Source organism: Rattus norvegicus, chromosome 17 (assembly GCF_021556685.1).
Source record: "Rattus norvegicus strain SHRSP/BbbUtx chromosome 17, alternate assembly SHRSP_T2T, whole genome shotgun sequence".
Classification (NCBI taxonomy): domain Eukaryota; kingdom Metazoa; phylum Chordata; class Mammalia; order Rodentia; family Muridae; genus Rattus; species Rattus norvegicus.
In genome coordinates, this window is record NC_141550.1 from 84544423 (window position 1) to 84568395 (window position 23973).

The 23973-nt window shown below is 40.3% G+C and overlaps 1 protein-coding gene across 13 annotated transcripts in view; it reads left to right on the top strand.

Moving 5' to 3' along the window:
- Cacnb2 (calcium voltage-gated channel auxiliary subunit beta 2) overlaps positions 1-23973 on the top strand; it is a 346804-nt gene that overhangs the window by 194650 nt on the left and 128181 nt on the right. For 3 of the 13 annotated variants that reach the window (XM_087589678.1, XM_087589677.1, XM_087589684.1), the window contains exon 1: positions 8225-8531. In XM_087589678.1, the coding sequence (XP_087445804.1) occupies positions 8481-8531 (51 nt within the window). In that variant the 5' untranslated portion in view covers positions 8225-8480. 13 annotated transcript variants of the gene reach the window in all.

A 23973-nucleotide genomic window follows, 5' to 3' on the forward strand; every position in this document is an offset into this window, starting at 1 on the left:
AGGCTCATCTCCAGGTACAAAGTATTTCCAAAATTTTAGGATATTTCTTTATTTAAAACAAAATTTATAATGAATGTATGCCAAAGGATGTGGGGCTTTTGGTTTTTTATTATTTATGTATTAATTAATTATTGGTATGCAGCCCAGGCTGGCCTTCAGTTTGTGAACCTCCTGCCTCCTCCTCAGGAGTACTGTAATTATGGCAATTTGCCAAGATCCTTGGTTCATGAAGGCACTTTGGTGTCTGTTGGTTGGTTGGTTGGTTGGTTGGTTGGTTGGTTGGTTGGTTGGTTAGTTGGTTGGTTGGTTGGTTGGTTAGTTGGTTGGCTGGTTGGTTGGTTGGTTGGTTGGTTAGTTGGTTGGTTGGTAGCCTACCTGGTTGGCTGGCTGGCTGGTTGACTGACTGGATAGATGGATGGATGGATGGATGGATGGATGGATGGATGGATGGATGGATGGATGGATAGGTGGCTGGATGGCTACTTGGTTGGTTGGTTGGTTGGTTAGTTAATTGCCTACCTGGCTGTCTAGGTGGCTAGATGGCTGGCTGGTTGGTTGGCTGGTTGGTTGGTTGGTTAGTTAGATGGCTGCTTGGTTGTTGGGGTTTTGTTGTTGTTGTTGTTTTCTTTGTTTGTTTGTTTTGTTTTGTTTTGTTTTTCCCTTGAAGGAACCAGCAGAATGATCAAGCTAAATGGACAGATTTCTTTTAGAGAAATATTAGACTTGGACTCATCAAAAGAATGAATGCTTGTCTAAGACCTTATAGGCCTATACAGACATAATTTTGAGGGCTATTTTTCACATAAAACTGAAGACATTTGCATTCTGCCAGCTGAAACAATCCTGTTTGGCAAAGTCATTTGCATTTCTATAGGATTATTGTTTACTGTCTGCTTCCACAGAAACACAAATTATCCAGGTTGGGGGTGGGGTGGGATGTCGTAAAACTGAGCAAAGCCTATATGAACTTAGAGACTGACACAGGAGGCACAGGGTCTAAATGAGTCTGCACCATGTCCTCTGAATACACACATAATAGTTTTCAGTTTGGTACTTTTATGGGATTCTGGAATGTGAGATGAGTAGGTCTCTGGTTCTTTTTTCTTTTCTTTTCTTTTCTTTTCTTTCTTTCTTTCTTTCTTTTTTAGGAGACAAGGGGGTAGGGCAAAAGAGGTAGAAGAGAAAAAGAAAAGAGAGGAGAAGAAAGAGCAAGTTTCTGATTCTTATATTTTTGGTTGTGAGCCAAGCCTTTAATGATTGAGTGAGCTATCTCTGCAGCCCAAGGTCTCTGACTCTTAATGCCTTCTCTTCGGGCTCTCTTAGTTTTCTATCAGCTTGTCTTGTCCAACTTCAAAATGATAGTGTTTTTTTTTTTTTTTTGTCTTCTGATACTTTAGTTTTGTCATGTTTTGTTGTCATCTTAGAAGGATGTTCTTTTTTATATAAATTTATTTTTATTTATTTAATGTATCTGAGTGCTGTATCTGCATGTACACCTGCATGCCCAAAGACAGCATCATATCCCATTATAGATGGTTATGAGCCACATGGTTGCTGGCAATTGAACTCAGGACCTCTAGAAAAGCAGGCAGTGAATGCTCTTAACTGCTGAGCCATCTCTCCAGCCTGCCTGTTCTTATCTAATAAGAGACTAAAAGGGAATAGATCCTGATGGGAGAGGAAATGAAGAGGAACTGGAAGGAGTAGAGAGAGGGGAAACTATACTCAGATTATATTGTATGAGAAAAGAACCTCTATTTAATAAAATAATAAAACATATAATATATATGTATGTGGATAGACAAACAGACAGAGAAATATTAGATAGTAAATAAAGGTTTAGGGCTAAAGTATAGCTCAGTGATGGGGCCCTTACCTAGAGTATATGAATATAGAGTATATTCCACCCATCACTACAAGAATAAAATAAACAATTTCTCTAGAAAGTTATTCTTGATTGCCTGTTTGACACTTAACACTAGGAAGAAAATAAATTGTTTTTGAGATTAAAACAGTAGAAAGTTTTGAAAAGTACTAAATTTATAAAAAGAAAAGTCTACAGACCACAATGAGAGTTAGTATTCATAATTTCTTACAAGCTTTTACTAAAGTTTTAAAAATGAAGTTTTTACTGTAAAGGAAAAATTGATTTTGTATTCTGTTTCCTTTTACTATCATATTTATGCACATTATCTAACTAAAATGTTAAATGACACACAACAGTGGATTTCAACTCTGGTACCAGTACTGCAGAGGTGGAAACAGAAGTTTCAGAAGTCGCAGGCTACTTAAAAAGTTTCAGGGTAGGGCTGGAGAGATGGCTCAGCGGTTAAGAGCTCCAACTGCTCTTCCAGAGGTCCTGAGTTCAATTCCCAGTAACCACATGGTGGCTCACAACCATCTGTAATGAGGTCTGGTGTGTATGAAGACAGCTACAGTGTACTTGTATACATTAAATAAATAAATCTTTAAAAAAAAAGTTTCAGGGTAATGGTTGCTCGGCCTTTGGCTAAGATCAAGTGTAAAAGGTTTCAGGGCATACTGGTAAACCTAGCAAGACCCTTCTTCAGAGAGGGAGTACAGTGGGGACAGAAGAGAAAAGGGATTAAAACAAAGAGGGAGAGAAGAAGGGAAAAGAAGTTTCATATTCTCACAGATATTTTAGTGTTCTAGCTATGAATCTTTTAATAATGTTTCCTAATTTTCTACCATTTACTATATCAAATATTTTAGAATACAAACTATACATACTAATACATTATTCAATCATATAACTATGCCTAATGAAGAAACAATATAAAGTTTGCCCTTCCTACCCCCAAATACATTCCTCTGGAAAGATAATCGCTATCCTATTGTTCGATGACAAAACATTTCCTGTAGAGACCCAGCATGTCCACTGACCCCATCTAGCAAGTCCACCACAAACCAAATATGGACACCATCAAAGCCCAACTTGGTAAACCAATGAGTTTAATTGAGGTTACTTACAGGAGCAGAAATGACTCAAAGACAGCTGCCTAATTAAGGTCCAGCCCTGCATAGGCAACAGCTCATAAAAAGTTGGGAATTGGAACACACTGTGCAGCCTGCGAGCAGCTCACATGTTGGAGAGTGTACCTTCCAAGTGACTCTGGTCTAAACTTTCGACAGGCAGGTTCAGCTAGTTAGGGTTTCTTCTGGGCAGTTGGTCTGGTCCCAGAGCCCTCTTCTTTACAGTTTGGCTTATCTAGGAGTGACTCTCAAAAGCTTTATTGCTTACCCTGAGAGGGAGGTTCCTAATGAGTCTCCTCAGATTCAGGGACTTCCTGAATTTATTTTGAATTGTTTTCAACCCGCTTAAAGAGCTCCCCTGTAGGATGGAATTTTTCAACTTGGGAGGAAACTGTTATACAACACCTGAATTTAATATTCATTGCTTTTCATATTTAATCTTCATATATATGTAAATCAAGTTGTTATTAGTTATTCGAGAGTTCCATACAAGCATGTATTGATGATGTCTGTCTCTTTTTCCCAATTCTTCCCCAATTCACTCTCCCTTTCTCCACCTACTCACTTAGTATCTTTTTTTTTTTATATAGTATCTTTTTTTTTTTATAAACCTTCAAGACCAGTTTTGTGCTGCACCCATACTCTTGGATATGTGATCTTCTACTGGCGAATTTCCCAAGGACCACATTCTTAGATCCCCCCCCCAACTCCCTACCCCTCTCACTGTCTCTCTTCGTCTCTGTCTCTTACTCTCTCTACCTTTCCACCTCTCTCTCTCTCTCTCTCTCTCTCTCTCTCTCTCTCTCTCTCTCTCTCTCTCTCTCTCTCTCAGCAGCCAAAACTTGCCAGTGGTACCATAGCTTTGGGAGAGATTCAGTACCCATCTTCTGTCTCCTTGCTGTGATTTGATCTGGCTTGGGATTGCACAAGATTTTTATGTGCTGTAGCAACCACTGTGAGGGTTTTTTTTGTTTTGTTTTTACCACCTGCATAAAGTACATACTATTTTTTGCATACTTGGAAACTTTACACCATAGTTTTTTTTTAAAGATTGAGAGGCTGTAAAAGAAGGCTCCAAAGAACTCTTATTGCTTTTACAGGGTTGAATTCCAAGAACTTATAATCATCTTTGATTCCAGTTCCAGGAGATCCTTGGGCATGAGGGATACACTTGGTACACACATATATACGTGCAGGCAAAATACATACATACATACATACATACATACATACATACATATATGATAAATAAATTTATCTAAATTTTAGATAAATCTAAAATAAATTAAACTTTTCAGAAAGGTTAGGGTATAGGTTGGTGATAGAAGATGTGCTTAGCATGTATAAGGTTCTAATGTGATGCTTAGCACTAAAAAAAATTAAGGTATGCAACATTATGTTTTGATGTGCACCTTCATCTTTCAACACTTAGAGAAATCAATTAAAAATGGACTCCAGAGTAGAGCGCTTGCCTAGGAAGCGCAAGGCCCTGGGTTCGGTCCCCAGCTCCGAAAAAAAGAACCAAAAAAAAAAAAAAAAAAAATGGACTCCAGCACTCACCGTGCAACCCGAAACCATAAAGCCAGAAGAAAGCATGAGGAATGTGTTTCCTGATACTGGTGGTGGTGATGATTATTTCAAATCTCAGGCCAAAAACTTAGAGGAACAGAAAGCAACCGTTAGTAAGTGAGACTACAGCAAGTGAAGTAATCTCTTATTAGCAAACAAAACCGTCAACAGCATGAAAAGAGCCTGGGAGGGAAGTACTACAAACCATATAGTTAACAAAAGATTAATATCCAAGATAAGCTAGAAAGGATAGTATATCACAGCCCAAAAACAACAACAACAGCAGCAAGAAGAAGAAAACAAAACAAAACAAAAACCCCTGCTCAATTAAGAAAAATAGGCAAAACATGTGAGTAGACACTACAAAGACATAAATAGGCCCAGGAGTATTGTAGGGACAGTTATTCCACTCAGGACACCTCAAGACCACATTCTCAGCACAAAGGAGACTTATTGGCCCCTGAAGGACAAAGGGCAGGGACTAAAAAACAAAAATGAGAGATAAAGGATAAGGGAGAATCTGAAGTAGCAAGAAGGAGGGAAGGGGTATTTGTCCTGGAGGAGACACAAAGTACTGCCTCCCGATAGAGAGGAGACAAACATAGCCCGTAGGAAAATGGCAGTTTATGAAGGTAAAAGGGGAAACCCTGTATTAAGATGAGGCGCTTAATTTTAATTTGACATGTTAATTAGGTGAGCCAAAGGAGGCATTGGATTGCTGGACTTCATTCAATACTTTGATAGCTGGACCTTGGTTCTCACCCTCTGGAGGAGGAAGTGACCTAATAAGGGAATGGACCTTGGTGGCCAGCTTTAGGAATCTAATCTCATGGCTTTTTTAGCAAGGCAGAGAGAATGCAAGAGAGGGGCGAGGCCCTGCCAGAGCCTTGTTTGACATGCTTGGGCTGGCTAGAGTCCCTTTGGGTGCTGGAAAGGTATTGAACATTATCAGAAAAATAGCTGTTTAAAATACAATGAGAGATCACCTCAAACTTGTGAGCTTAGTGGCTTCCAAGATACAGTGTGGGTTGACTGTAGAGAAGAGGGCACAGTTGTACACATGGGTTGCTAGGGTTGTGCTACTCCGTGACTTTGTGTATTGGGGTCCAGGCATGGCCTCACAAACCACTTGATCAGTCAGACAGGGATAGTTTATTGAGCATTCACTCCAGGGCTGACTGATCAGAGACACAGCCTAGACTCAGGAACTAGACTTTGACCCCAATCCCACAGAGCTTTTAGGCCTGAAACCCACAAACATCCTTGCCAATTTATTCTAACAGTCTGGAATTATGGGTAGGGGACTTCCTTAGGAACATGTCTTTGTAGTACACTTATCCTGTCCTCATTGGTTGGGTTATTCAACTGTGGCACGGTAACTTGACTTGCCTAGCATTCATATCTCAACAAGCCAACCAGGATGTCAGGTACCCACGTACATAAATGTCTCTTTCTGCCAAGTAGGGTGTCAATCCCAAGGAGGTCTTGTGTCCAAGAATAAGTTCCCAGTAACAAGTCCATGAGAATGTTTCCTGTAACAGAATAAAATGTCTGGCTATACAGGCAACAGTTACCCAGGCCTTAACATGTACTTAACTTCTAGAATCTCAGTCATTTGCTTTCAATACAAAATAGTGCATCTCAGTTTGTTCACTTGCTTTTCTATTTAAGTCACTTCTAGTTTTTGGTGCACTGCAGCCATGAAGATAGTGCCCAACTGCCTGCTTGGTAATCTGTAATGTTGACTCTGGGTATGTAGCGTCAGATCCCAGTCTCCAAAGGGATTGGTGCCTAGAGCCTCCTGTATTCCAAAACCCATGGATATTGAAGCCCCTTGTGTAAAACAGCTTTCTTCATGCTGCCTATCAAGTATGCATATTGTGTACAGCACCTGTGGATTGCTAATAACACTCAACACATTGTAATGCTGGTAATATTTTTTAGTTTGATGGCTTATTTAGGGAACTTACCGTAAATAATAGGGGACAATTGGGGACTTATACATTTTTGTTAAATTTTTATCTAAAAAGTACGGGTTCAATACAGATGCAAGTTCTTCAAATGGTTAGTTGATTCCATAGACGCCGAGCCCACAGATAGACGGACTACTGAATTGTGTGGATGTAGAGCCCAAGGCTTGAGACCCTACAACTTCAGCATCAGGGCACCTCTTAGGCTGAAGCTTTGTGAAGCCACCTCACCATCCTAAGTTCTGGAAGCCACTGGACTGTTCTTCCTTTTAAGGATTGTATATAAATGGAGTGGCACAGTACAAACCTATGTCCCCAGGGTGAACCGAATGGACCTGTCACCTGTAGTTGTTGTCAGGGGCTGACAAACTTCTCTCGAGCATCACTGTGAAATACCGAAGGCTTCATGAGTGGGTCCCACGACACCCCATCACTACTCTACCCCGCTGTAAGACATCTCCACAATGAGATGTCTTCATAATCTGAGTTAACTTAAGTAGAAACGTCCTAATTTTCATTTTTTGTCACAAAATGCCCTTCTGGTTTGGATATGGATTTGTTGTTTGTTTGTTTGTTGTTTGGGTTTCTTTTTGCCCATCATTTACAAATGGGAAGCACCTAGTCCAGTGACTCAGATCTCTAATCCTAGCTCTTTGGGAGACTGAGGTAAAGCCAACCTGACCTACACAGCAAATAAAGAGCTAGCCAGAGCAATTTAGTGAGACCCTGTCATTAAATTCAAAACTGAAACTTCTAGAAAACATACCTATAGCTTTGTAGGTTGGCAATTGCCTTTGTCATTCTCTGCCTTACTCTTTGCTCTGGGTTTTCTCAGGGGAGATAAGGGGGCAGCTGAGAAAGCTAAAGAGATTTGCCTATCTACACTTCTCCCAGCAACTCTGCAGGAATTACTGGCATGCAGTCACTGACTGCCTTTCATGTGGGGCTAGAGATTTGAATTCAAGCCCTCACATTGTAGCCAGCCCTCTCCCCCACTAAGCCACCTGTTTATATTTCCCAGATAGTAGCCCTTTGTCATATGCATTGTACCAAGGACCTCAGGACCCAGCAGTGTTTGCTTCTTTTGTGCAAAGTGTGTGTGATTTCTTGATTGGCTGGTTGCTTTTTCTTGTTGCTGGAAATTGAGATAGGGTCTGGTTTTTGTAACCCAGGCTTGCTTTAAACTCACAGGCCTTCTTCAAACTCTGAGTACGGGGACTTTAAGCCACCACACCTGGATTGAAAGAAATGTCTTTGGAAGATAATTCTTCGATCTTAGATAAAATCAATTTAACCAAGCAGTATTTGGCTGTAGTAAATGTACTTATGAGCTCGGAGAATTTGGAAGACAAGAAAAGAGAGAAAAAAAAAACAAAAAACAAAACAAACAAAAAAAAAACGAAACTACTTTCATGAATTTAAAAAGAAAAGTCTTTCTTCATTGGTTAGAAGTATGTTTTCACTTTTCTCCAACTCTTTCAGGATAGTAGTTAAATTCTGACAGCATATCCGGTTGTGCAATCTATTGTTCTATACAGCAGAAAGTAGCTTTCAAAGCCCTGGTGTGGCCAGTGCTGCCCGAAGGCATGCATCTGATATTAATGAAGTGTTACTTTGCTTTGACAAGTTTACAGGCGTCCCTCTTCTGAGCCAGCTGACGCAATTCAAAGTAGGAAAAGACCCTCCCACTTGGCACTGCTAACTGACTGTGATGGGCTCCTCTGCCTTGCTTGAAGTGGTCCTGAAATCAGAGAGAACTTTTGACATCTGAAGTACGTTAGGAAGTCATGAAGTCATACTGACTAAGATCACACTTCGGGGAGAACCGTAGCCCGTGGCATGCTCCAGATCCGCACGGCGAGGCAAAGCCACCTTTAGCTGGTACCTGGTTCTCGCGCCTGTAGACTATTTCTCCAGCATTCTGCACCCTGTTGGAACCGGTCTGGCATGCTTGACAGGCAGTTGGTGTCTTCTCAGACTCAATCCAGTATTCCTGGGGTAAGCAAGAGGGGCAGGGGGGACTGTTCTGATGAGCTGTGTGCTTTGGAGAGAAATAGCGACGTTTTAATAAGCCCAAGCTACAATTGTGCTAGCTGCTATGCTGTGTTAAAAAAAAAAAAATTCTCGTCCTTGCCGGAAATATCATATGCGTTGTTTGTTTGAATACTGAGGTGGGCTATGCAATTAAAACAGTAACTCTAATTTTAAACTTAATCTTGCTGAGATTCCATTAATAACTGGAAGAGGGAGCTTGGGTCAAGGGACTTGATGAGGAGAAAAATGCTTTTCTGGCCTGGAGCAGGCACTTGTTGCCGAGCACTCTGACCACATGGGCACTGCTTAGGCTTCTGTCTGTCTTTCTGAGAGTTTTCTATATAAATTGAGGTGCCTTGACTTCAAGTGTTTCAAATTTAGACTATATTGCAGTTTATGTTGTTTTTTTTTATTTTATTTTATGAAGTCCTAAAAGGAGAGTCTAATATTTAAAATACTCAAAGAAGGAGCTTTACCTTGCAAAGAATGTTAGAATCTTCTTCAAATTCAGAACTTTTACAGAAAACATTATATATTCCTAATGATACTTAAAGCATGTTTTTATAATATAATTTTATAATACTCATCAAGTTGTTATTATACTCCAACTGCATTGTCTAAGATTAAGAATTTTCAAGCAAATCACAAATTACTTATGATATTACTATTATTATTATTATTTTTATTTTTCTGAGAAAGCTTTAGGGAAAAGAACATTGCCAACAATGAAATTGGAGCTCATGATTACTAGTCAGAAGTTACAAGTATGATTAGCAGGATGCACAAATATTTTTTAATCAATTAAATACGGATTGTCTAAAAGTTCTTTCTGGGTTTCCTGGTTGCTTCAACCTACAGTGCTGTTAGTGCGAGAGGAGAAAATACATGCAAAGAACATAGCTGTGTGCTGCTCGTTTGCTCTGGATACCATCCTATAAGAATATTAGCACAGCCAGTAAACCTGAGGGCACTGGACTTAATTCCGTGTGGTTCATGACTATGGTTTAGTGACTCGTGACTGGATTTCACTGTATGCTTTCTAAAGATACAGAACTTTCTCCTTGTGTTGGTACACATTCAGTTTTATGTGCTGGCACGCTGGGGATGTAGCCCAGCGGTAGAGCCCTTGCCTAGGATGCACAATGCACTGGGTTCAGTCCCCAAGGCTCAAAGTAAAATGGTCAATGGTTGTAGTTATGTTCCTCAAGGCTCTATTGTGGCTGACAATTTGTTGGATGGTCACAAAGGGTTTCTGGATGCTAGACACCTGATATATTAGCCAAATTTTAAAACGCTGTGTGTGATATAGAAATGAGTCGACACCTGCTTAGGTGTTCCTGTTTTCAGTGACACCTGGAATAATCAATCATTTTATGGTAAGCTTGCTTGCTTTCTAAGAATACTATCCACTTCATTTTTTTTTTCCTACAGAGAAATGGTAATTCAGAATGTTTAACTCACAATCCGAATTCTGAGAGCATTCTACTGACGATTTTGAGTCATTTCAGCAGAGAAAATGTGGACAATAATGCCAGGGGAATGTAACAGTAGATTTAACAGTAGTGGTAATCTGTGTGACTCTAAATGAGTAGTTTATCCTATGTTAAATTTATTCCTGTCTTGAAGGACTGAATAATCTGTCCAAGGCAATTGGTTCTTTTAAACTTCCTTCCCAATCCCAGACTTTCTGTTCCCTTTGACCTGGATAGTTCTCATTTTAGGGTTTTGTTGTTGTTTGGTAGGTTTTGGGGACCATCTTTCTATGTAGTTCAGGTTAGCCTAAAACTCATGATCTTCATGCTTCAGCTTCCCGAGTGCTGGGATAGTGGACAAGCACCAGCATACCTCACTTGCTTACTTTTGAGGCAGAGTTTTACAAAATGTTTTATCTGCCTTGTCCTTAAACTCCCAATGTTCTTGCCTCAGCTGCCTGCATTCCCAGAATGAGAGATCTATGTAGTTTGTGCTTGTATAGGACTCATAAACGATTGGATATTTAAGTATATCTAATATGAATAATTAAAGTTTAAAGTAATACTTCATCAAAACTCTCTTCTATCTTGTGTAACACTTTTAATGTAGTAGTCCTTAACTTTTCTCCAGTAATGATAGAAAACTTTCTCTCATGATTAAATAGTCACGCAGAGAATTTTTCATAGGTATGTTGACACACATGTCATTATACATATTTAAATATATATTATAGAAGAGCTTTGGAGACTATAAGAAACCACATGGGCTTTATTTTTGCTTTAATTCATGTATGATTTCATGCTCTATCTGTTTTTACTGAAGTTATCTCAAATCCCAAGTACGTGAATGCATGTTTGAAAAATCATTTAATTTTCATCGTCTATTGAAATGGAATGGGCATGCATTTTGTACACTTTTCAATTCAGAAGACAAACAAACATATGTATCTGCCTCAGACTCAGTACACCTGCCACTTGTCATGTCTTCTGGAATTGCGGGCTCAGGAGTTGCTTGACAACAATGTATTTGGTGGCTGGAATTGTGTTCCGTTATTGTTAGACCAAGAGTGTTACTTCCTCCGTGTCATTGCACACTTTCCTCCATGTGACAATGACCTCTGGTGTGTGCAAGCCTTTCTGACTCGTTTTAAATAGCAACCAAAGTGTTTCTATGACTTCTGCTTACAGCAAGTGTTTGGATCTTGTCAGACTTGACACTGGATTCTATACATTCCCCTTACTGCACGGGAAGTTTGGCAAGTATTGAGTTCTTATTTTTGACATCAGTAATATTAGGAATAATCATATCCATTTTTAAGAGAATTTAAAGCAAGCCAGAGTGCACATAGACTCTGATTATATGGGATGGTGTTTAGAGTTATTAAAGGAATATGTAGACCTTCCCACATTTTCTGAAATGACTAGGAATGAAGGAAGGTGGCTTTGCAAAACAAACTGATATGCATGAAAGGCAGCAGGGGACTGATGGATTTTACTTACACATCAGAAGAATAAGGGCTCCTGTGGGAAGTGGACTCCTCTTTGGGTTTCTGTAGCTTCTTTATTAAATACTGGCCTGAGCCTATTTTACTACCAAACAATGAAGAAGCAGTGTTTAGGTGTAGAACAAAGAGGATGACGGGAGTTTAACATTCCAAGAGAACTGACTTTATTCTTTCTTCTTTGATGAGGAGAGCAACTCAAGCAATTATTTGGGACAGTACTGTTCCAGCTATCTTATGGTCCCCGCAATGTAGATGGCTCAGCAGGAAGTTTCCCCTTGGTCATTTCACTCAGGAGAAGTATCCAGGGAATCTACACAGGGACATTTGTTCTCTTAAACTTCTTTCAGAAGCCTACACCTTTTCTTGTCTTTGGCCTAGCTCTTGCCCATTTTAGGTTTTGTTGATTGTTTAGTTTAGATTTAGGGAGAGTTTGTACATGAGCATGCATTTCACTTTATTTATGTATTCATAAAGGCATACAGTAGCCTCAGGCTACAGGCTTCTGCATCTTTTTATAAATATATTTTGCATTTAAATGCAAATATTAATGTTAGTAAGGCTTATAAAGGTTTATATAATCCATACATAATATGATTATTACCAACACCATTTGTTGAAGATGCTTTCTTTTTTTCCACTGTATGGTTTTGACTTCTTTGTAAAAAATCAAGTGTCTATAGGTGTGTGCATTTATTTCTGGGTCCTCAACTCCATCCCATTGACTGACCTGTCTGTCTCTGTGCCAATACCATGTGGTTTTCATCACTATTGCTCTGTAGTACAGCTTGAGGTCAGCACAACAAATGTTTTTAGACAACATTTTGAGAGATAATTAAGTCTGGAGTAAATTGTCAGTTCAACTAGACTGGCTAGTCAATGACTTTCAGGGATCAATCTTTCTCTACCCTTCCTAACCCCCAGAGCCCAGGTACAGCCACATATCACCACCCCTGGTCTTTTGTGTGAGTGCCAGGGATCTAAACTCAGGTCTTATGTAGCAAGAACTTAATCAAATGAGCCATTTCTCCAGCCCAGCTATTGGACTTCAGACTATATAGTGGTGACCCCATTGAATAATTTCTATGGACCCAATTCTCAGATGTGGAAATATTTGCACTAAAAGGTATGTTTAAACTTTCTTAATTCTCTCTGGTTCTGCCCTTCATATTTCCTTTTTGGAATGATTTGATTGACAATGCTATGATTACAATATGCTAGCCAGACACAGATATTCAAGAGTCTGAAGCATTGATCATAAAAGCAGCCTTGGTAAGGCCCCATTTAAGAAAATAAAATCAGGCAACCATATAAAACTCTTGCCATTATTCAGATCACCAAGTCATTTGGAGCAAATTGCTGGTAAATGTTGCACAGAATCAGACAAAACAACTTCCGAGGTAAGGTGCAGTTAGCACGGGAACTGACTGTTGCCTCACCTTTGTGCTGTAGTTTTCATTGTCAGGGACAGCTAAACCCAAGAAAGCCTCAAGTCTGCATTGATAAGGAGCTAACAGGGCTTGCATGCCGAAGCTTACCACTGAGCTTCACTACTACACAGGGCTAGTATATTGTAATGTTAGCATTGTCAAACAAATCATTTCAAAAAGAAATATCAAAAACACAGCCAGAGAGAATAAGAATGTTTAAACCTACCTATTGATGCATGTATTTTCACATCTGAGAAATTATTCAATGGGGTCAAAACTATAAAGTCTGAACTCCAGTAACTGGGCTGGAGAAATGGCTCATTTGATTAGGTTCCTCCTACATAGGTGTAAGACCAGAGTTTAGACCCCGAACTCTCACACAAAATCTGGGATTTTTCCATACTGTTTCTTGATAAAGGGCATTGAAGCTATTGCCATTTTGACCTTCATGTAAATCATGTCATTTATTAACCTCGCAAAGGGTAATGACGGGACTTTAGTCTAATTTCTTTGGTTTGGTATCTAACAGCAGTGTTTTAACCATCAAGGCAAACAAAATCTTCTTATGTCATTGTCTAAGGTCCTTATCTACACTACTAGCAGTGTAATGAGTTTATTCTTGTTGGGAAGGTGGGGCCACAGATGCCGGCATCAACCCTACAATGTCCATTATGTTCTGTGATTTTTTCCTGTCCTCATAGTGACTCAAACCAAACAGGGCTTTGAGCTCCTATGTAATAGGAGAGCAGATCTCAGTGTACTTATAACAAAAGATGTGATTTGACTTTTGATACTAGCCCTGGTCTCTGGGTTTGGACCAATAGTGCTGGGGTAAGTGTTGGGGTGGGGAGGGGGCAGGATCTTTCCAGTTCTGTCACTTCCCACCAGATTTCCTTAAAAGGGTTTGTCACTGAAAAGGGAGCTGGGTTAGTGGCCTTCAAGTCTGAATGACCCTCCTGAACTCACTTCCGGACAGTAGAGAGAACACAGGAACAGAGCCACATCCAGCTTTACACTGCTGGGATCCAGGCTCCAGCCCCCACATTTAAGGAACAGTGCTTTTATCTACTGAGCCATCTCTCTAGTTGCAACTTATTTGTTTTAAACATAGAAAGTGAATTTAGTTTAATTTTATTTTTTTTTAAATCTCTCCACTGTCCTCTCTAAAAGGTCAGAAAGACCTAAATGTTAAAACTTCCTCTCCTCCTACCTCTCCTCCTCTCCTCACCTCTTCTTCCCCCTCCCTTTTCTCCTCCCCCAGTCTCATACTTTACATCTCAATAGCAGTTTTCCTCCCTCCCCTCCCCAACTCCCTTCCTCTCTTCTAGATCCATTTTTCTTTTGTTTTCCTTCAGAAAAGAGCAATCCTTCCAAGGGTATCAACTGAACACTTCATAGCAAGTTACAACAACTCTAGGCGTAAGTCCACATAATATTATGGTTAGGCAAGTGAACCCAGTTGGAGGAAAACAGTTCTAAGTAGAGAGACATCCCTTGCTCCTACTGTTAAAGGTCCCACAAGAACTTCAGACACAATATTCTTAAATCACCTCAGGATAGCTACTTATCAATCCTCTCCTTGAGGCCTAGGAAGGATTTGAAGAAAGCATATTCAATAAAAATATTGTTTTAGTTCTGTTTTGGTTTTGGGGGCAGTGTAGGCATTTCTGTGGCGTGAAACCCCATGAGAAGGAAATCTCCCTCTTAGATTCAGGTTTGTGGCTGTTTTTGTGATTCAGTTTAATAAGGTTGAATGTTCAATAAAAAATAGTTGGAAGGCTAAGTTCTCCAAAGGCTAAGTTCCACGTCCAAGGTTTTGCATATCCAGCACAGCCTAGCTTCCAGGCTTTTACAGTGGGCTGCGAATAATTTATGCTAATTTGACTTTTGAGTATTTTTGAAAAGAGGTTGTGTAAGTCCTCAAATGCAACAATGTAAAAAAGTCACTTTCCTGTGATGGCCAGGAATATTAATCACCTACACATGATGCATATCAACAACTAAATGAAACTCAATGTGCTCCTGCAGGTCAGGAAATTACTGTGTGCTTCGACTGCAAGATAAAAAGATGCATTAGCAAGTATGCAAGTGCTGGGGAAGGAACAGCCAAGAGTTTTCACATTACAGACAATTTAGGGAACGCTAGGGATACAAATCAGTTGAAGATTTCGAAGTTGTAGAGCTCGCTTTAATTGACCATGCTTGCCGAGTGGCAACAATTACTGAGTCAATTTGCCAACCGCCCCTTTAAAATGATTTAATTAAGATACATATGTTTCTCATTGTAGTCAGAGAGGGAAAACCCAACATGGCTGTGAGGACTCAATTTAAACTTAGTAAAAGTTGATACTTTTAAGAGATCTCAATACTATTGTTTCTTCGTGTTCAAGAACTCACTACTATTGTTTCTTTGTATTCGTAGGAAAATGGTGATTTGAAAGACTATGCCAGGCTGTGGTAAGATTGGACTTCTAAAGAGAACCTCTAGTTCACCTTTCTTCCTGACTTTTAAGGGGTGGGTGGGATACTGTCCTGGAACAAGTTAGCAGATATACTGTTCAAAGCTGTTCATTTAGAGAGACTGGAAAAGCGGTTTTCTCCAATTAATGACTCTTCCCAAGGTAATAAGGGAATGTGTATGTGTGTGTGTGTGTGTGTGTGTGTGTGTGTGTGTGTGTGTGTGTGTGTGTGTGAATAGCAACGACTCCTTTGCTAATTCCATATGGACTTAGGGCTGAAAAAAAATAGATGTCCTTTTAATTTCTATAGCCAAGTAGAATGCTTGACCTCTCTAGGACATTTTCCTGCTTTTGCAGCATAAACTTGACTTTCCAAATGTGAAAGTTAGGCACTGCGTGTAGCCGAGGCAAATGGGACCTGGGCAGCTGATCTTAAGACCAGAACTTTCCTTACTTAGGCAGAGCTAATTCAGATCACCCAATAAACCTCATGTGAAGGTCAACTCAAAATTAAAATCCATTTTCAATCCCCTCTAAGCAAGCCATTATTATAAACTGGGTGTTTCATTGTCAGAGGTGATCAATTAGAAATAAAGAGCCAGGTAATTTTATTTATCGTCTCAACACACTTGCTTTTCAGAAAATGAGAACACAGACTCATTCCCATGGGAATGTATATAAATGTAGAGATATGTCTGTAATAACTGAGTGTATTCTGTTTCTTCCCCCTCCCCATGGAGAAATGTGCACTAGTGACCAGATTTCTCAACAAAATCTATTTTCTTGGCTATTATTTATAAGCATGGATAAAGGTACCTATACTATCCATTCAGTTTCCAGGTGGATTGTGGAGCTAAAGAAAATTCTGTGAGAAAGCCAGCATCATTAAATCAGAAAGATGCTTAAGGAGGGGTTGCTGTGAGCCCAGCTCTTTCTGTGTCCTTGCTGCATATTGGCCATTGCTCCATACCTTAAATCTCTCTACTTATATTTTTAATTAGATGAAAAGAAAACCTTTAAACTTCAGCCAAGAAAATTCAAAATATTTTTCACAATTTTCTTGCCGGTTTTCTGTCCTTTTTATTGTAGAGTGATGTGCACAAGCTGGGAGAAATAACTTGCAAACCATTATTATACATAATTTTCTCTGGCTTTCATACAGAGCAAAGGAAAGAAGGTTAATGAATTTCAGCCTAATAGTAAATCATATTCTAAATTTCCAAATTAAGAAAAACATTATTTTTTCATGTAATTTAAAAAATAACAGTCAATTTCTTTCAAAATTGCAAGCCCCTTCATAAAAGGGGGAAATGGGCAGGGTGCATTTTGCTGATCCAGTCACCAGTTCGGCACATTAAAGTTTATACAAAGCTGAAAACCATAGATGGTGATGGGTTGGAGAGATGGCTCAGCAGACAGGAGCACTTACCACTAATGCAGGTTCAGTTCCCAGCACCCACATAGCAGCTTAGAGCCACCTTTACTTTTGGTTCCAGAGGATCTGATGCCTTCTTTCTGGCATCTTCAGGCACGAGGGACAGTGTGATCCCACATATGTGTTAATTCTTTTACACATAATTTAAAAAATTAGTTATACATTGAAAATGCAGAAGTCTTGACTCAGTATTTCAGCTTTTTCCCCTTTTCTGATGATTGCCCAGAGCTAATTTGGAACTTTCTGAAAAGGACTTGTGCCCTGCTGACCAGCCTCTGGCCAATGACATTTTTATACCCTGCTGACCAGCCTCTGGCCAATGACATTTTTATACCCTGCTGATTGTCCCTCTTCGTACACAGGAAAGTTCTCTAGGAGTGATCCAGATTGATTGTATTCAACCCATAAGTGCGCGTTAGGGCTCACATCAACCTCATTGTAGTCTATTCTTACCCTGATTAAAGGTCATGTGATCCTGTTTTGATACTCATTTTATCCTCCAGATGACAGGTATCCTTCTACACATCCCATCCTATCTCATTGTAGGCTTCTCTGTGAAGCAGGGTATTCATGGCATCTGGTCTTGCTTATGGCAGTGACACTAGGGAACATGGCTGCTCTCTCTCACCAGGCTGTGAAGATAGAGCATGCCCGTGTGAAGGGAATGCTCTCACATGGTAGAAGTTGGCCAGTAACACTGTCACAGAAGGGCACAGATGTAGAGTATGGTGGAATTGATAATTGGGTTGGGAACAATTAACTAGTTGTAACTGGTGCCTAACAAGCATTGAATCCCCTAAAAGCATTCCAGGGGCTCATTGGTAAGAAGCCCCACCCATTCACATTGATTTTCTACCTGCTGTGCTTTCAGAGGAGTTCCATTCTACTAGACTCAAAGGTTTTCCTAACACACACTGCTTAGTTTGCTATTAGAAGGCAAGACTCTGTGTGGAGTTGGTTGTAGAATTGTTTTAGTGCATACTATCACAGGAAATATGCCTATAGCATCCCATAGTCTGTGATATTCTAAGGGAGAAGGTTTTACAAGGATGCTTAGCACTTGGAAGTCACTGGCTAGTATACTAGAGTTTCTCATGTGAGCAAGTGAAGGAGTAGAGTAGATAACTACCATCACAAACTTTGGGAATTGGGTACCAGAGTGTTATTTGAATGCATCGGATACTCTATGCCCTTGCCATTGCTGTGAATTATAGAATTATCTAGTATTGTGTGATGTGTTCACGAATATGTGTGGGCATGGGTAAGAGGGTGCAGGTAGATGTGTGTGTGTGTGTGTGTGTGTGTGTGTGTGTGTAACAGGGTGCAGGTAGATATGTGTGTGTGTGTGTAAGAGAGATACAGAGAGACAGAGAGACGAACATAAAGAGAGACAGAGACAGAATATACCTTTTTGTTTTATTTTACTTTGTTTTTCTTATTTTTTGAGACAGTGTCTTTATCTTTCATTGGCCTGTAGCTTCCTGGTAGCTGGCAGGTCAGTTAGCTCTAGAAAATGGCCTGGCTCTGCCACTCTTGCACGTGGATCGCAAATACAAAGCACCACACCTGGATTTTCTTCTCCTCTCCTCACCTCCTCTCTCTTGTTCTTTTTGCCCTTCTCTTCCTCCTCTGACCCTCCTCCCCTTTCTTCTTCCTCTCCAGCTCCATCTTCCATTGTATATGGACTCTACTGGCTGAGCTATCTCTCTAGCCCCAATTATAGGATACTTTAATGAACTTACTTTTCTTAGTCAAATGTTATAAGTCATTTGGCAATAGGAAAGTGTGGGTTTTTCTATAGAAAGTTGATGAAAGAAATCTTCGAATATTTTTGCGTAGAAAAGCGTAATTCCTAGACAATAATATGACTTGTCCTTTAGTTTTAGATAATGATATACTTTAAAAGGAAATTTGAACTTCAAAACTGTGCATGACTTTTACATAAACACTAAATATTCTATAGACTTAAGAAATTTTGGTTAGGGGCAAGAATCTTCTCGAGTGTTTTTAGCGCACTATCAACTTCTTTTTTACATTTGTTTATTTGTTTTGCATGTGCATGCATAAGTATGGTTATGTGTGTCATGGCAAAAGACCACTCGCTCAGTCAGTTCCTCCTTTCACCATGTGGATTGTGATAATGGAACTGAGGTCATCTGGTGTGCTGTTCAGTGAGCTACCCCTTTGGCTCCCATGTCTTCATAAACTAAGAGTGTATGCTTTTCCTTTGTTCATGGACGACCAATCTGTGGAGATTCAGTATATGATGCATATCAAAATAAAATGAGCCACTGAAACATCAAGAACTAATTGGAGGGGGGGAATAAAGCAAATATTTGATGAGAGAGAATATAAGGCTCTGGGGTGTAGCAGGATGTTTTTGCTACCCTGCTTTAAGGTCTAGGCAGAACACACTACCAGCCCCTGCCCAGAGAATATTGGATCCATGGATAAAAAACATACAGATACAGACACACACACATGCATACACACACACACACACACACACACACACACACACACACACACACACACCGCCTCTGGATGAGACTCTTGATGAGGTCCCATGCAGGACTGTCCAACCTTTGCCATTGTGATATGACCTGGAGATGTATTGTGTTTCCACATTTCATCCAGTATTACTTGCTCACATGGACTACACACTGGACTCTGTCTTCCCCGGTCACCTTTCTGTGCTCCAGGTCAGAAGGCTGTGGGAGTCTTCTGGGGAGAGAAAAATAGCACTTGATCTCACACACTTGTGTTCAGGCATAAAGCCAGATAGAAGTAGATTAGTCAGCTGTTTAGGCTTCCACTGAGGACACAGGAGAGGCTAGAAGGAAACTAAGGTCATTGTGTCTTATTTGTATTTTGTTGTGGTTGTTTTTGCGTATTATTTTACAGGTGGCTAGGGAGCATTTTTAGGACAGTAACATGACATACTAGGGCAAAGGCCCAAGAACAGAGTAATGGAGAACAGATGAGAAACAAGGCAGTAAGTAGCTAGAGGTACCTGTCCTAGAACATTCCAAAAATAGGTTCATTAGGTGCACAGCGTATGCAGACTGGCAGGGTTCCGAGCATTAAAATATGACATAACTATCAAGCCACATGGGGTTTCTTTCTTCAGAAGTCACTTTGAAAACAAAGCTATTCCAGACTGTCAGGGTGCTTAATGTCCTACTTCAAATGCCTTGTGATGATCTCTCTAGATCTGTGGTTGTTGAATATGGAGATTTTGTTTCATAAACTTTCCTTGTAACTTTTCTTTTCCAAATATAACCCATGGCAGAAAAAAAATCACCATTTTAAAACTAAAAACCTCCTTTCGAAAATGGGGTTTCATAAGTGACTGACCATTTAGTGTTATTTTACACATGACTTGCTCTTGGGGTAATAAGCAAGATCGCATGAATGATTATAAAACATGAATAAATGTAGCTCTTCCCATGCTTCTTTTATGCTATGAAAGGGCCTCTGCTAAACATTCAGCTCACACTGCCAACCAGAAAGGTCATAATGGATGTCCAATTGGTCATGCTTTCTACCCCTGACCTGTGTCTCTCCTGTGAAGTGTCTGATCTAAATCACACCCAGTTTAAATATGCCTAAAACAAAATCTGCCCCTATACGGTTTACGTGAAGTCATGGGCTTCTGCACCACACAGATCCCAGGAGTTGTGGCTGTTGGGGTGTCACCCCATCCCATGGCTGCTGTGTTACTTGTACCTTAGGATTCCTTCCTGGAAGGAGCCCCTGGAGCAAGAAGTCTGAGCCTCCACTCCATTTCTTCACAAATGTTGATGCCTCCTTCACCTAAATCTTCCAAAACTCTTCAGCATTCACTTTCATACCTGCTCATTATAGACCCGGCCACCAGGAAGGCCACCCCTGCCTCCCAGTCTCACGCTCTGCACCTGCTCCTTATCCCTGTTTTTAAAATTGCTCCAACAAGCCAACGTTCTTCCCATTTCCACCACTCATTCTGTTGGATTGTGCTTGAATGCTCTTCCCTGACCTTCCAATCCAATTTTGCTTTGAAATATTTTATGTGTAAAGATGTTTTGCCTGAGTGCATGTCTGTGTACCATGCATGTGCTTTGGCTCCCTTGGAATTAGAATTGTAGATGGTTGTGAGATCCGACATGGATACCGGGAATCAAACCCCAGTCTTTTGGAAGAACAGCGAGTGCTCATAATGACTGAGCCATCTCTCCAACTCCCCTTCCTGCAACCTTTCTGACCTCAGATGGCCACTCCATCCTAACACACAGCGGACTCAACTCTGCTCGCACACTGTGTATTTGAATGTGTGATTGTGATGGTCTGGTAAAGCAGTTGGTCGATATAGGACTATCTACGAGGCAGCATCTAAATGCAGATTAGTGGTGATGTGTAATACAGCCATGGCCTCTGGTGGCAATGGTAAAATTCTAAGCACATCTTCAATTGGTTCACCCAGAAATTTTGTTTTCACAAAATCAGGTTTTTGTTATACCTAGGAAAAAGGCTCTGCAGGTTTGGGCAAAACAGAGGTGAAGTCTAAGATCCAATAATGTCTACTCTTCATTGCTTTTCATAGGGTACCCAGTGGACCTGTGTGTGCAGAGCCAGTCCGTGGCTACATGGGATGACCACCCTCCATGTGCTAAGTCTGCATCCCTGGTTACTATTTGCAACTGGTCTGCGATGCTCTTCCATTGCAGAGATAAGCACAAAGGCTCTAGCAGACTTCAAACCAGCCTTTTCAGCCTTGCCCCTCCAGACATAAGCTCCACTGAGGGCAAGAACCTCATTTCCCTTATCAACCCTAGAAGCCTCCACATCTGCATATTATCCTCATCAGAGTAATGAATGTCACAGGTTTGAGGTATCAATGAATAAAATTTCCCATGTAAGTACGCGGGAACAGACAAGCATTTTCATCCAGTCAATAAATATTTACCGAGAAACTACTATGTACCAGGTGCTGTTGGTAAACAACATCGAATGAAACAAATTTCTGTTCTAATGAGCTTCCTCTCTCCTTATGGGAAACAGTCTTGGGACTACAATGTGACACCTGGATTTCCATAAAAGGTGGTGATAATCTTGGCATGTAAAGCCTTCTTTAGTTCAGAATACTTACTATATATAGTTTAGTCAACTGATTATGAAGCAGAAGACTGGCTAGGGACACAAGGCAGCAGAAAGAAAGGGGAGTTGTGGCAAGTGATGGGAATTGTGCTTAAGAAACAAACAATTAAATAGCGATGATGTGGGCCTAAAAATAGCCTGGTTATTTATAGAATCTTTATGTCTGTCAAAAATTTTAATTGAGATTTTTTTGTCATACATAATATACACAGTAGTATCAGAAACGCTTCAGATGACTTTCTTCTGTGCAGTGTGTGTGTGGGGGTGTGTGTGTGTGATGTGTATGCATGTATGTGCTTGCACACTTGTGAACATGTGGGAGCTAGAGAGTGACTGAATTTTGTCTTCATTTGCTTTCTACCTTACTTTTTTGAGACAGAAGTTTCTCAACTCTGGTCCTGAACAGTAAATGCAGGGTTCTGTCTGTCAGGGCTGCGGGTACGGATGTGCTCAGCCATTTATCTCAGTGTGGGCGATCCAAACTCCTGTCCTTATGTTTGCCTAAGAAGCACTTTACCAACTCAGCCATCTCTGTAGATCCCTGTGCAATGCCCCCAAACCTTCTCTTGACCACCCTCTCTCCTGTCGCCCACCTTGATAACCTATCTCTTGGAAGGCTTCAACCTTGAACTTTATGTAGCCTCGCCTCAAATGCTCTCACAAATGTCCTATCGTATTCCTAGACTTCAGTGCCCTGCAGTACATTTCACCATGGATGTCCCACTGCCATTAGCAGATCTAAGTCAAAATTATTGTCTGTTCTAAACCAAGCTCTACTTCTAACTCCCATAACAGCACTACCACCACATGTTCATGCAGATCTAGGCCAACTTGTCTAGCAGTCAATAGACAGCGGATATCCCATCCCATTCACTTGCACCTGGGTTTGTTTCAGCCAATTTTCTTTCAGGTTTTTTTTTTTTTTTTTTTTTTTTACTTCTTACCCGCAATGCCTCTTCCTCCTCTCCTTCCTGGACCTCCTCTCTTTCCTCTTTCTTCTCTCTTTCCTCTCTTTCCTCTTACCCTTCTCCCTCCTCCACCTCTTTTGAAGTTAGGGTCTTACTGTGTACCCTTGACTGACTTGGAGGATAGACCAGACTGACCTATGCTCTGGTATAGACTCCGAGATACACCCGCTTCTGGGCTTGAGATTCTCACCAGAATATACGGGTTATACTTTCAATTACATCTTGCGTACTTAGTTTGTGCGGGCATGCATATCTGTGGCAAATACAGCCACAGTGCGCATATGGAGGTCAGAGTACAACTTACAGCACCAGTTATAGCCTTCGTCGCGCAGGACCAAGGGATCAAACTCAGACTGTCAAACTTAACAGCAAGTGCACTGAGTCACGGAGCCCTCCCCCTAGCATTAAAGCATTAAAAAGAAAAAAATAATCCAACCTCCTTTGTTTTTATATCACAATTATCTGTTGACCAGTTGTGCATGAGTACAGGGAGATTTGACCTCTCCTAACTTGTGGTGTCGTTTTCCTCAAGTAACACCTGAGGTTGTACATCTATGCACACAGCAGTGTGCGGAACCTCATCTCCACAGACCTTGAGTCTGTGCCATATTTGGTCAAATTATTTCTAATTTAAACATGCTGGCTTCCTTGGAAGAAATCCTGTCTTTGAACTACAACGATGTCTGGCAAGGGTTTTGTCATAATTTTTAAAAGGCTATAGGAAAATAAAACCTTCTTTTGAAGTATTTCTTTGTATTGGAATGTTGAGATAAAATGTAACATTGTGACATTCTTGGTATACAATACCTGAAATTTGACAGAGCCACATTCCTCCTCATTTAGGGTCCAGTGTATCAACTATTCAAGGTTGTTTTTTCTTTTTCTTTTTTTTTTTTGTACAGCCTCCCACACAAAATACTCATAATTTGAAACAGACATAGCTCAAGAAAGAAATACATGCCTTTGTTGAAGCCTAAAAGAATCCACTTATCTGGCCCATGGAG